The sequence below is a fragment of the Bos grunniens genome, chromosome 10 (genome assembly GCF_055505025.1).
Source record: "Bos grunniens cultivar Pamir isolate PY7600 chromosome 10, Bosgru_T2T1.0, whole genome shotgun sequence".
Taxonomy (NCBI): domain Eukaryota; kingdom Metazoa; phylum Chordata; class Mammalia; order Artiodactyla; family Bovidae; genus Bos; species Bos grunniens.
In genome coordinates, this window is record NC_141174.1 from 65,765,901 (window position 1) to 65,779,985 (window position 14,085).

At 41.8% G+C, this 14,085-nt stretch overlaps 1 protein-coding gene across 10 annotated transcripts in view; it reads left to right on the plus strand.

Annotated features, from left to right (window-relative positions):
- Positions 1 to 1,386: 1,386 nt before the first annotated feature.
- VPS39 (VPS39 subunit of HOPS complex) overlaps positions 1,387 to 14,085 on the plus strand; it is a 47,023-nt gene continuing 34,324 nt past the window's right edge. For all 10 annotated transcript variants that reach the window (XR_015134900.1, XR_015134897.1, XR_015134902.1 and 7 more), the window contains exons 1-2: positions 1,387 to 1,594; positions 9,558 to 9,623. Coding sequence is in view for 4 of the 10 variants with exons in the window: in XM_086321720.1 (XP_086177846.1) it covers positions 1,522 to 1,594; positions 9,558 to 9,623 (139 nt within the window). In the remaining 6 variants the exon portion in view is untranslated. The remainder of the gene's footprint in view (positions 1,595 to 9,557; positions 9,624 to 14,085) is intronic.

Genomic DNA, 14,085 nt, shown 5'->3' on the forward strand with positions numbered 1-14,085 from the left:
TAATGCAGCAAGATAATTGGTCATATATTTTTGAGACTGGTTAGATATCAATTTGAAACTAGGCAAAAACCCCCGTTTTTTGTTTTTTTTTTTGAAACACCACATGGCTTGCAGGATCTTAGTTCCCCCACCAACAGTGAAAGTGCTAAGTCCTAAGCACCGGACTGCCTGGAAATTTCCAGAAACCTACTGTTACAAGCAGGGGTGTATAGCACAAATTCTATAGCCTGGTAATTCCATTTTCTCATGACGTGTTAATGTGATTGGCTGTAGTGTATCAGTTCTTAGACTAGGTTCAGAAGGAATTTATATTATCACATTGGCCTGTAACCAACTTAAGAGTCTACATTGTTTGTTTTGGTCTTGAACTGGAACTACAAGGAGCAGGCCTTCTAGCAGAACAGCTGGTAATTCTACATTTTCAAGGTGTTCAGTTCCTATGGGGAAAATTAGCCCCAAGATTTCTTTAGCAATTTTTGTGTTTCTTACTACTTGAAAATACTTCATTTGATTATCAGAAACAGTATTTGATAAAGATGGGATAGTATTCCTCATTTACAGATGAAGAAACAAAGTGACCAGGGCTGTAGGGTTTTTGTTTTTTAATATGGTTATATCACAGACTCACTCCTTTTTTTTTTTAACACTTTGCTTTAAACCAAATGCTTCACTTCACAGCATACTAGCTGTTTTCTTGGGGGTAAACGGCCAGATACAGATCATTCTTGCATTCATTCTCAAACTTTTAAGTTCATGGACTCACCTTGGGGACTTAATAAAACACAGTTGGATCACCACCCACCCCTCCCGCCTTCAGTGTTTGAGTCAGTAGGGCTGGATGAGGTCTGGGACTGCCTTTCTAACAAGTTCCCAGGTGATGCTGACCTAGGGACCATACTTTGAGAACCACTGGCCTCGATAAGCCCCTAAAATAAAATATAAGGGAAAGTTACTGCGAATTAGTTGGGTTTATAATGGTAATACTAAAAGTACCATTGATTGAGTGCTTAGAATGTCAGCTGTTGCTAAGAGCTCACAAGGTTAGGTACACAACACTACCGTCACTTTCCAGATACAGAACTAAGGCTTCTAGAGATTGTTTCTTAAACGCCACAGCTCCTGAGCTCATTTCCTAAATAACAGGTCTCCATCCCAAGTCTAACTAACGCCAAAGCCTGAATTCTTCATCATGCTCTGATGCCCAAAACAGTTCAAAGATTAAGATCCCTTTTCCACCTTGTTAAACCCATGACCACTCGGGCTCCACGATGGTCCAGCGAAAAACGCGAACCCAGGTACCAGATCACTCCTGGAGATTGCGCTAGGAACCGGGGCGGAAGGGGCGGAACTTCAGCTGCGGAAGGGGCGGGCTTAACTCTGCAGGAAGTCCGGTGTTGTTGATAGCCCTATTGCCCAAGGGCCAGTAGCCGAGGTCCCCACTCTTCCCTGGTCCTGATTCCGGTCCCACACCCTACCCGGCACAATCCGGTTGAGGCTGTGGCGGCGACTGCGCCTGCCGCCATGCACGACGCCTTCGAGCCGGTGCCGATTCTAGAAAAGCTGCCTCTGCAGATCGACTGTCTGGCTGCCTGGGGTGAGACGAGGGGCCAGGTGGGGTCAGCGCGGGAGCGGCTGAGACCTTTCACGAGGCTAGGGAAGTGGACGGCCTCTGGCTGTGTGGACTCTGGTCGGGTGTCCTCCAAGAGGGGCCTAGGATGAGGGGAGGCAGAGCACTGTTGACAGCGAGGGCGGTGGAGCTGTTTGGGCGATCTCCGGGGATCCAGGCATTTTAGGGATGTTCATCTGCCCTTGCTCTCGGTAGGGAGTTGGGGGTGGAACTTTCCTTATTAACTACTCAGTTTTGGCTCATTTCTGTTCCCAATAAGTCTTCAGTTTGGGTAACAAAGTTCCACAGAAGTTTTCAGACTGCTAGGGGCTTGAACTCGTTCAGACTGTGTTGTTTTCCAGATGAAAGACAACACTGTTTTGCTTTTTGTTTGCTTGTTTTGCATTGAACAAGTTAGCAGCTATGTCTTTTTCCCCTTAATGGCCACTCATCACTTACTTCTAACTACTGTAGCTAACTTGTTACTCTCCACTTTTAATCTAGCCAAGTGGTTGATTGTCTCATAATCAAAATGCCCAAGTTACCTAACTCCTATAAGTAGAAGAGGGTCATTTCAGGCTGTCAGGAAACCTAACCCATAAAACGTTGCATGATCCACTTGGGATTGGCCAGTACAGAAAGCAAGATCAGGTGTCTCTGTTCTAGAATACAAATGGTTTCTGAAATAAACCTTGACTCCTGTGAACATTATGCTCCTATCCACGAGTGTTTGTGTGTCTGATAACCAAAGACCAAACAGAAGTAATTTCAGTCTTTCCTGTTAATGTCCAGGTGCTAGAAATCAAGGTGGCTCAGAACCTTAATCAGATCTTACACTGAGCTGAGTATCATGATGGGCTTGGTGGAATCTTGGTGGTAGCTGGCATTCTATTCATTGTCATGGACAGTGCCACTCAGTCAGAATTCTTCACATCCTTTTCAGTAAGGTACCTTCACTACATATCTTATTAATGTGTGCACCCCCGCCCCCACTCTCCCCTAGCTGCCATGGACCTCTTTTTTCAATTTTATTTTGTGAAATATAGTTGATTTACACTGTTGTGTTAATTTCTACTGTATAGCAAATGATTCAGTTTTACATATATTATACATTATTTTTCATCTTCTTTTCTGTTATGGTTTTCACAAGATACTGAATATAGGCCCCTGTGCTATACAGTAACAGTGTGGTTGTTTAGCTCTGGAACTTTTTAAAGTCACCACCTCCACAGCAATCTGCCCTAGGGTTAAGGAGAGAATCCTACTTCCTCCAGGTATCTCAAGAAAACTTCCACTTTTCTGTCATTAAATGCTCTCAGTAAAAATTTAAAATAAGTAGAGGAGAAAAAAAAAAAAGAAATTGAAAACATGAAAGATCTGACACTCAGCACAAAGGGGATCACTCCCCTGTTTCTTTGTCAAGTGTGTATTAAGTGCCTGCATGGGCCAGTCTCTCTGCTAGAAAGAGGAACCCAAAGATGAGTAAGAAACAGTGCCTGTGCTCCTGGGACACACAGTGGCAGACAAAGAAATGTGAACAGATTACAATACAAGATAAATGATAACAGAGACTTATGCTGCCTAATATGTGATCATGGAGGGAAGGCTAATTCACTCAGCCTCGGACATATGTTTCTGAAAAGGATGGATACAGCCGCTTGCCACACTCCACTTAGCTTGTCAGAATCCTTGACCCTGATACCCTGTGGGACTAGTAGTCCACATATTTCAGGCTCTTTCACCAACTGCAGTTTGTTACCATAAAGATTTTCTGTACCTGTGCTTTCCAGAAACAGCTTTTGAAATGGTAGGTAGCTTTTGGCCTGTCTAAACTCCAGCAAAACAGGAGAAACACCTGTTGCCTACGAGATTGATGCCCTAGGTATTGGGCTGTGAGAGGCCATTTACTGCCTTGTGCCTCAAAACTACTTTATTTTCAGGCTTTAGCCGCAGTAAATAGTGCTGTTTCTAGTTTTTACCCTTTCTGTCTACATTGTGACCTTAGGTGGAAAGTTCATCCAGGAACCTCCAGGCTTCTGGAGGGCCAGACAGTATTTGAGCTGGATGATGTCATAGAACCACCATAATCCCATCTTCTGGGACATGGAAGTGAGGAAGATACTGATGGTGATGAGGAGGAGGAGGAAGACTTCTCCTGAGTTGTAGAATCCGTACAAACTCCAGAGTTGTAGAATCCAGCTGCCTCTTCAGCATCTTCATTTGGATATCTGGTTGTGTGGCCAAAACAGTTCCTGACTTCAAAACGTGCCCGTCCCCCTGTATCCCATTATCTCTCCAAACAGAAATGGCATTTCTGTTTACCCATTTGGCTAAACCCCAAAGCCTTGGAATTATCCTTGACTTCTCTTAATCTCTTATACACCACATCCAATCCATCAGCAAATCTTATCTGTTCCACCTCCTGAGAAATTCTACAATCCAGTTGCTTCTCTCCATCTCTACTGTTCACTGCTGTTGATGAAGGCACCAGTCTTTCCCATCTGAATGACTATAATAGTCTTCTGACTCATCACCCTGGGTTTGCCATTGTGCTGTTTGCAGTCTTCTATGCACATAGAGGTAGAGAGATCCTTTGAAAACATCATCTATTTGCATCTCTCCTCTACTCAAAACCCTCCAGTAGCTTCACATCACAATTGGAATAAGTTCCAAAGTCCTTAACATGACTGGCAACACCTGTCATGATCAGGCCTCTAGTTATGTTCCTGGTTTTTCCCTGTGGTCTTATCCCTTGCTCCTCTCTGCTACTAGTTACATGGTCGTTCTTGTTCCATGAACACAAAAAGCATGTAACTATCTCAGGGCCTTTGCACTTGCTGCTTCCTCTGCCTGACAGTCTCTTGTCCTAGATATATGGCTCATTCCTCATTTTGTTTGCTGAGATATCACATAAATCAGCAAGACCTTCCCGAGCTATTGTGTATAAAAGAAAATGCCACATCCACCAATGTGCTACTCTTTTGCTCAGCCTTATCTTCTTATCATAGAAGCCTCTTACTGCTATTTTATGTTATTATTGTCTCTGTCATTCCATATTAGAGTATAAGTTCCTTCAGAGCAACAACTTCATTTTGTACATAGGTTTATTTACTGTGCCTAGAAGAGTTCCTGACTCATAATGGATACTTATTAAATATTTGTTTAATTGACTAATAGTAAGGGCTTTCATTGTTGAGTACTAATAACAACTCCATTTTCCAGAGGAAGAACCTGAAAATTTAAGTAGTTTTTCCAAGGTAAATTCAGTAAATCATATCTGATTCTAGAGCTTGGTTCTCAAACTTTAATGTATATTCAGAGCCTATAACAAAAAATGTAGGTATGTGTGTGTGTATCTGTATGTGTGTATACCAAATCATTTGTATTTGTTTTCCAAAGAAACAATGGAAAAATAAGTCAAGGTTGATTAAAATGGTTACTTACAGCAGAAGGAAGAGAACAAGGTGAAGTGGACAGGATGGACTTCTCATAGTTTTAGCTTTGGAATTAGGTAAATTTCTCATATAATGAAAAAATTTAAAAATGCAAATTTCAGGGCACCACTGCAGAATCACTGCATCAGAATCTCTGGGAGCTTGGCTCAGGACTGGGCATTTTTAATAAGTCCAAGTGATTCTGACACAGCGAATTAGGGGCTGCTGCTTTGAGAAACACTGTTCTTTGCCCTGTGACTCAAAGAAGGGAAGTGAGCACTACCCTGTTCATCTCTGTACTCCCTACCATGTTCAGCAGTGGGGGTTTATCGCATGCATTTGGACTGAGCGGCACTGTTGGATCAGAGAAGGCAATGGCACCCCACTCCAGTACTCTTGCCTGGAAAATCCCATGGATGGAGGAGCCTGGTGGGCTGCAGTCCATGGGGTCACTAAGAGTCGGACACGACTGAGCGACTTCACTTTCACTTTTCACTTTCATGCACTGGAGAAGGAAATGGCAACCCACTCTAGTGTTCTTGCCTGGAGAATCCCAGGGACAGGGGAGCCTGGTGGGCTGCCATCTATGGGGTTGCACAGAGTCGGACACAACTGAAGCGACTTAGCAGCAGCAGCAGCAGCACTATTGAATGGGGAGCTTTGCTAGGGTAATTGTGAGCTATAGGGCTCCACCTTCCCTCCCAGGAGGAATGGTGTCTGTGATCCTGTGGCTCAGGATTAGGCCATTGGGAGTTTTCTAGGGCTGACTCTCCTTTGTTTTTGCCTGTGTTGCCCGTTTGTATAGTGTGTTCCACTTTCTGACGTGCAGTGTTGAGTCACAGAAGAGACTGTCCACCTACCCCATGCTCTGCCTGCCCTGCAGGCTTTTCACGTTCAGTGTTTTGCACGCACGGCTATGTTGTCTGGTGACATAGAGCATGCGTGGGTTGGTCCTCTGGTCACCTGAGCCTGGGTTGGTCCTCTGGCCTTGGGTTGGTTCTCTGGCCACCAGAACCCGTTGACTTCTGTAACCAAATCAGGCCTCGTCAGAGCTCTATGCCATTGTTATGTCTGGATGATGGCACTCGTTTTCCTTGACTTTGAATATTAGAAATGAATATGTGTGTGGTGCTTTTACTAGTTAAAGTGTTTCAAAACGTTGCATGTATGATCAATGCATTTTCGTCAGCATCTCCAGAGGAATAATTGAGAAAGGTCAAATAAAATTTCAATTAAAAAAATTTTTAAGAAGTTTTTTCTCTTAATATTTATTTATTTCATTTGGCTGCATTGGGTCTTAGTTGCTGCATGTGGGATTCCCGTTGCAGCTCTCAGGCTCCAAGGCATGTGGGGTCCTAGTTCCTCATCCAGGGATCAAAGCCTTGTCCTCTGCCTTGCAAAGCAGATTCTTAACCACTGGACCACCAAGGAAGTCCCTCAATTAAAATTTTTTTTAATTTTTCAATAAATTCATTTGATTCCGTTTTATCACCAGTAGAGTAGACATTTGATAGAAATGTCTATTGGCAAATAAACATTTCAGTACAAATGGAAAACACACCCTTGGAAACCATGCTTAGGAGTTTGGCTTCATATTTTGGCAGTCCAACTTCATGAGGATTTTTTAAACCCCGATCTGACAGCATTGGAGATGTGCTTTAAGGTCAGAGACAGCAAACACGGAAGGACACACAGCATGAGACCGGCCGAGGGGTCCCCGGGGACTCTGGGAGACGGCTGCTGCCAGGTACCTTGTAGAGGTAGAGTTGATAGGCCTTGCAGACCTGGGTAGTTGATGCACCTGTTGAAAGAGGTAAAGAAAAACGGACACTGGCAGGTGTTTGGGGGTCACAGTGGAGAGGATGGGGAAGATGGTGAACGTTATGTTGCCCTGTTTGCTGTAGGTTTTTGTGTGTAAGTGAATTTTTAAAAAAATTTGTTTTATTTGTATTTGAAATATTAGTGGGTGTCCTGAAAATCAACTTTAATATTATCAATTGCTTGGTACAGTGATATCTATTAATATAAGTAAAGTTCTAAACGTAATGCATTTTTCAAAGCAGGCCTTGTGAACTGCACTCGTTTTTTGCCCCATGTTCTGCTCTGACATACATCACCAGTGTTCCACTGGAGCTAGTGTTATTTCTCGTTTCCACTTATGTCATTGAGAGCACACTATCTTACTTTCTGTGTCTTGCCTTTACTTTAAAACCTAAAAGAGGACAGAGTCATTATCTTTTTCTGGAAGACTAAGGACATCAACCTGGAGTGGCTCCAGACCTGTTTTATAAACATAACCGTACTTTTCAGATAGCCTGTGGCTAACACCCATTGTTTTGAGATGAGATGCCTTAATAAGTGCATCATAACATGTGCTTCATATCAGGGCTTCCCTGATAGCTCAGTTGGTGAAGAATCTGCCTGCAAATCTCCCTGGTTTGATTCCTGGGTCGGGAAGATCCCCTGGAGAAGGGATAGGCCACCCACTCCAGTGTTCTTGGACTTTTCTTGTGGCTCAGCTGGTAAAGAGTCTGCCTGCAATGTGGGAGACCTGGGTTCGATTCCTGGGTTGGGAAGATCCCCTGGAGAAGGGAAAGGCTACCCACTCCAGTATTCTGGCCTGGAAAATCCCATGGAAAGTCCATGGGGTCGCAAAGAGTTGGACACGACTGAGCAACTTTCACTTTCAGCATATGGCTAAGGGTAAGACAAATTGGGGTTGGGATCCTGTCTCTGCTACACATGTCTTACTAAATGTGTGACTCTGGACAAGTTACTTATTCCCTAGGCCTCAACTTCCTCATCTATAAAATAGAGATTTAAGTTAAGGACATACTGGAACTTCCCTGGCGGTCCAGTGGTTAAGACTCCATGCTTCTACTGCAAGGGGAACCAGTTCCCTGGTTGGGGAACTAAGATCCCACATGTAGTATGGCCAAAAGTTCTTTTAAAAAAGAAAAAGGCATACTTCAAAGGATAGTTGTTATAGCATGTGATAAGTGCTTAGCATTTCCCGGAATACAATGCATCCTCAGTAAAATTTGTCTATGCCATTATCCAATATTTTCTTTTACAAAGGATCTAGAAGTTTATGAAGGGAATGAGTGACCTTTATGTTACAACATCAAAAAGCCAAGGAAATATCTGTACATGCTTAATTTAGCTTAATTATTTAATATAAATCTATCAGGGTAATTATTTAAGTCCTTTCAGAACCTTTTGACTTTTAGCCAAGACCAGTGTCTCCCAAAATGCTATCTCTAGACAAACATTATAAGCATTGTCTGGGGACTTATTAGAAATGCAGATCCCCAGGCCCACTTCCAGACCTACTGAATCAGAAACTGAGGGCAAGGGCTACTAATCTATTTTAATAAATCCTCAAATAATTCTGATGCACATCAAAATTTAAGAACCAGTAACCAAGCCCATCTTTTCTTTCTTTCTTTTTTTTTTCAGTAAGAGCTTTATTGAATATAATTCATATACCATACAACTCACCCATTTAAAGTGTACAATTTGGTGGTTGTCAGTACATTCACAGAGTTGTGCAAATATCACCACAGTCAGTTTCAAAACGTTTTTGTAACCCTGAAAAGAAATCCCATTTCTTTTTCCCCAAGCCCACTAGCCCCATTCTTCTTAAGCCCACCAGCTCTAGGCAACCACTAATCTTACTGTCTCTCGATTTGCCTATCCTGGACATTTCATGTAACATAATAGAAGCATGCAACATGTAGCCTTTTTTGTCTAGCTTCTTTCATTTAGTATAATATTGTCAGATCCTTCCGCATTGTAGCATATGTCACCACTTCATTTCTTTTAATGACTGGAATATTCCACTGAATGGATATGCCACATTTTGTTTATCCACCCATCCGTTGGTGGATACTTAGGCTGTTTCCACCTTTTGGCTATTGTGAATAACACTGCTATGAACACTTATGTACAATTTTTTGTGGGAACATATGTTTTCGTTTCTATGATGTGTATACCCATGGGTTTTGGAATTGCTGGGTCATATAGTAACTCTGTGTTTAGTCTTTTATGAAACTGTGAGATTGTTTTCCATAGGGCTGCAATTTTATTTTCCTGTGAACAATGTATGAACATTCTAGTTTCTTCACATCTTTGTCACACTTGATACTATCTGTTAGACCATCTTTTGAGATAGTCCTGTAAGCTTCATGTGCTATGGCACAGGGAAACATACCTCGTCTTATGTTTATGCTACCCATTTGATGATTTTATAAACTTCTATCATATTTTTAGTCAGTTTCATTTTGAAACAATGAAGCTGGCGGCATTTTTCATTCTCTGATATGTCTCACCTACTTCAATAAATATTGTTTTCAATTATTTGATTCTCAAACATTTCTTGAATATAAACATTTCTTAGTTTTGCAAAACACATATTATCAAAGCCAACTCATTTTCTCAACCCTTTGATTTCTGATTATAAGCCCCAACTAAGGAAACAGGGTCTTACTAAAGCTGATGGTCCTTTTCTTTTTCAGAGGAATGGCTGCTTGTTGGAACAAAACAAGGTCATCTTCTTCTCTATAGGATTCGGAAAGACGTTGGTAAGTGGCAACTTTTCAGAACCAAGCAGGAAGTGGCTTACTACTCAAGTTAAAAAAAAAAAAAAAGGTAGTCAACTGGTATACAGCTGGGAAATCAGTGATTCCTGGACCATTGAAAAGGTGAGTGGGGGTTGGTGGTAGCACAGTGGAAGAGCGGGGAGTGGGGAGAAACTTGTGAGACTCTCAAGGGTTTTCTCTTTTTTTCAGACTATGTTCCCATATCACCTTCTGGGAGGTGGGGCTGGATGTGTTTTCCCTTCTCACTTGTTGGAGACTCAGGCCAGAAATAAGAAATATTACAGGAATAGAATTCTTGTGTAAATGGTGTGATAGAAGGGGAAGAAAAGTTAGGAGCTGTTGATTTTAAAGATCGTATTAAACTTCTTCGGGGCAGGCTAGGGCAGAGAGGACCTGGGTTTAGTCAGGCTTTACTTCTCTGACATGTGACTCTGAGTAGGTCCTTTCCACGGTCAGTTTCCTCTTCTATAAAGTATCTCACAAAATTCCTGGGGTCGGATGCAAGGACTTGGAAAACTAAAACTTTAATTGAATATTTCTGTCAGTAAAAATGTAGAAAGTGAAAGTCGTTCAGTTGTGTCCAACTCTTTGCGACCCCATGGACTATACAGTCCACGGAATTCTCCAGGCCAGAATACTGGAATGGGTAGCCTTTCCCTTCTCCAGGGGAACTTCCCAACCCAGAAATTGAATCAGGGTCTCCTGAATTGCAGGCAGAATCTTTTACCAACTGAGCTATCAGGGAAGCCTCTAAAAGTATTTGAAGTTTATTCTGTTAGAGTGCCCTCTAGTGGGGAAAAAGCATCTCACTCCCTTTTCCTAATTTTATTTCTGTTCTGTTTGTAGAAAATTTATGTTTGTATATTATACCCTGGAGATACATACTATAGGAATAAGCTGTTAAAGCCAGAGTAGGTTGAACCATATAAAATTGTCATTATTTGGCTATATTAGAAGAAACAGAATTTCATGGCTTTCAACCTGGTATATAACTTTCCATAGTAAATAGCTTACTGTAAGAGTGGAAATAGAGCATTCTCTTTGGAGCTTGTAACAAGGGTAACATATTGGAGAAAAAGAGCATCTTACCGGGTGTAAGGGAGGAAAGAATTCTTTTTTACTCTTACCCATCTTAGGTTGACTGGATGAGGAGCTGTAAATCAGAGAAGCACCAAGACAAAGGAAGAGGACTTTGAGTTTCTAGAGTGGCAAATTATGGGAAGGCAAATATATGGGGAAACTAGCTGGAGATAAAGTTGTTGGTAGATTGCTCTGGTGTAGTCTCTAGGCTGATAAGGGTCTAGAGTTGTCTCTAAATTAAATGTTGCCCTTGGTAGAGAGGGGAGAGAAGGGACCTTTGTAAATTTATGTCTTGCTCTTTGGCAGATGGGGGAGGGTAGAGAGCTTTTCTTGTATCTGCTGCACCTCAGTTACCTTCAGCTCAAAATAATCTTTGTGTCAGAGAAGCATATGTCAGGGTGGTATATTCTGCTTCCCTTCACTGGTATAATAGGGAAGGAGGATGGTATTCAAGTTCAGTGGTGGGGTAGGAAAGGAAACCAGAAGATCAAAATAGGCCCCTACACATGAACGAGTTCTATTCCAAGAGCACGTTCGTAAGTCCTGTTTGTTTGTAAGACCAACAAAGTTGGCCTGGGTACCCAACTAACACAATTGGAGGGCACAGGCTGCAATTTCAGCACAACCTGACGCTGATGGAACGCACGTTTGCATCTTTGAAAGTTTACAACTTGAATGTTCGTATGTAGGAGACATCCTATATTTCATTTCAAGTTTTTTAACTTTAAATCAATAGTCTGCCAACTTGTTCCCAAAAAAAGACTAAATGTTACCCCAAAACTGGGTTCGCCTCTTGGTGGGTGTTGAGCAAAAAGACACAAGCAAGAAAGAGAGTGGAAGAAGGAAGGATTTATTACTTGTTGCAACTAAGGAGAACACAGGAGATCTTTCCCAAAGCAGCATATCCCCAAGCAGCAAAATTGGGAAAGTTTTTTTAAGTTAAGGGACTTGGGTAGTTGAGAGTTGAAGCTTTAGTTGAGTGAAGTCAAGAGGGTCTGAGAAGATCAATATCATTATCCTTTTTGGGGGGGGGGTAGTGGGGACAGGTGTTAAATTCTGCAAAATCTCAAGAAAGTAGGCTAATCTTTACCATTGAAACAGAACTGGGAGTCTTGATACCTGCTTGTTGTCTTTGCTGTTGTGACTTCTCTTGCCTGATAAAGGTTTGTTCTTTTGTTCCCTTAAGACCATTATTACTGAGACCTGGCAGGGACAAGCACTGTGGTCAGGTTTACATTACACAATGGCTTAGGGGAAGAAAAATGGCTTCTTTTATGTCAAGAAAACCATGACTGATTCTCTTTCTCTGGGAGCCCCTATCTTATCTACTTACAGAAATAGTAAATATTTGGGGCTTTTCAGGTCATAAGGTCTCTGTCATGGTTATTCTGCTACTGTAGCAAAAGAGCATGGATGTGGCTGTGTGCCAGCAAAGCTTTATTTATAGAAACATATGGAGGACTAGGTTTGACCCCCCAGACAGTACTTTGTTGGCCCTTGCTTTACATTTTTCAAAGCCAGAATATTTGTATTCTGTGATATCAACCCAGTCTATAATTTAAAAATTAAACCTACCTTTGATTTTATTCAACATTAAGCAACTCTGTTTTGACCCTTTACTGTGAGCTCAGATGATGTACAAGGCAGGGAGATAAGAGAATCTAATATTCTTATCCCAAAAGATAATCACTTCTTTGTGCCATCATTCTGATAAAGTAACTTGTTTAATATATCATTTCTGTATAAGTGATGAGGAATTGAAAACTGGACTCTAAAAGTAAACTTTTCAACATAGTATAGGCTCAAACTGGTAATGTTAATGTTAATCTGACTTGGAACCCTGGTGGTGATTGTTCCTTCCCCAATTCATCATGTAACCCTTGACAGGTTAGTTACTTTTCCTCAGTTTCCCCACAGGTCACTGGGATAGCAATATTAACTTACCTTAGTTAGGAAATCAAACTCTAATTAGAAGCCTCACTTCTCCATATACCCTTAGAGAACAGCTCAGTTCTAAGCCACTTCTGTTCTGTTTATCAGCCAGAAATAGACCTGGGCCTCTATGAATCAGCCATGGAACTAGCTGCATTTCTACATTTGAGATATTCCAAACTAAAACCACTAGTTGGCATTTTTTGGGAGTTCCAGTCCTTTATATCTCAGCACAGAAGGAATTCAGCGAGAAGCACAGTAAAAAATAGGGAGTGATTTATTAGAATAGGACACCTGTGAGACTTACAATCGGGTGGGGAGGGTGCTGTACCTCAAGAACTTAGTGGGCTACAGTTTTCTAATCAAAGGAAAAGTGGGGAGAGGGGAAAAAGCCACCTTCTTCCTCATTCTTGAGCAGATCTCACACTTCCGTCATCTGCTCTTCCTCCACGCCAGGTCGGGGAGTTTTCTTGTCCTTCGTGGTCAAACTGGGACTATCATGGAGTGATAGAAGGGAACAAAATAGGCAATAACATATACTAAAAATGGCAACATATCTGAGGTTTCAATATAATGTCACTTTTTCCTCATATTTTTGTTTTTAGTATGTGCAGAGAAGTGTGACCTAGGAATCATTAATTCATTTAGCTCACTGGGCAAGATGTGTGTCTCATGCACCATTGTTTTATTGTTTGGAGGCATGTTTCCTGTTTCTCTTGGCTGATTTTGTGGTTCCCAGGTGGTGCTAGTGGTAAAAAACCCGCCTGCAGATGCAGGAGACATAAGAGACCATGGTTTGATCTCTGGGTCAGAAAGATCCCCTGGAGGAGGACATTGCAACCCATTCCAATATTCTTGCCTGGAAAATCCCTTGGACAGAGGAGCCTGGCAGGCTACAGTCATGGGGTTGCAAACAGTTGGACATGACTGAAGTGGCTTAACACACCCGTGCTTAAACAAACCTGCTTTCTTGCATGGTCTTTAGTTTACACGGGGGTCTCCCATACTTTTTTCTTTACTCACAGTCCCCTACTGGGATTAACTATTGAATTACCTAGTTTGTCCCTTTACTCTCTCCCTATCAAAACCTTGATAAGTTTTCAACTAGACTATCTTTCTGAGGAAAGGGATAGAGTGGGTAATAAGATTTCCTGGAAAGACTGGGATGAACGGGATTTGGACTCCAATCTGATCTGAGCCGTCCCCATCCTGTGAGTTCACAAACATCTCTCAGCTTCAGTCGACTCAGAAACTTCAGTCTACTGGTATCTTAAACAGAGGCTTTAGATTACTTCTTATCTAAGGTCTTAACAATTTTATGTTTACTTCAGTGATGCTTCACCCTAGAGCAGTAGTTTGCACAGTTTGGTCTTGTGAAGGAAAAATGTTACGTGCCATAACAGTGGACAAAGGATGTGTGACCCTCAAGCCA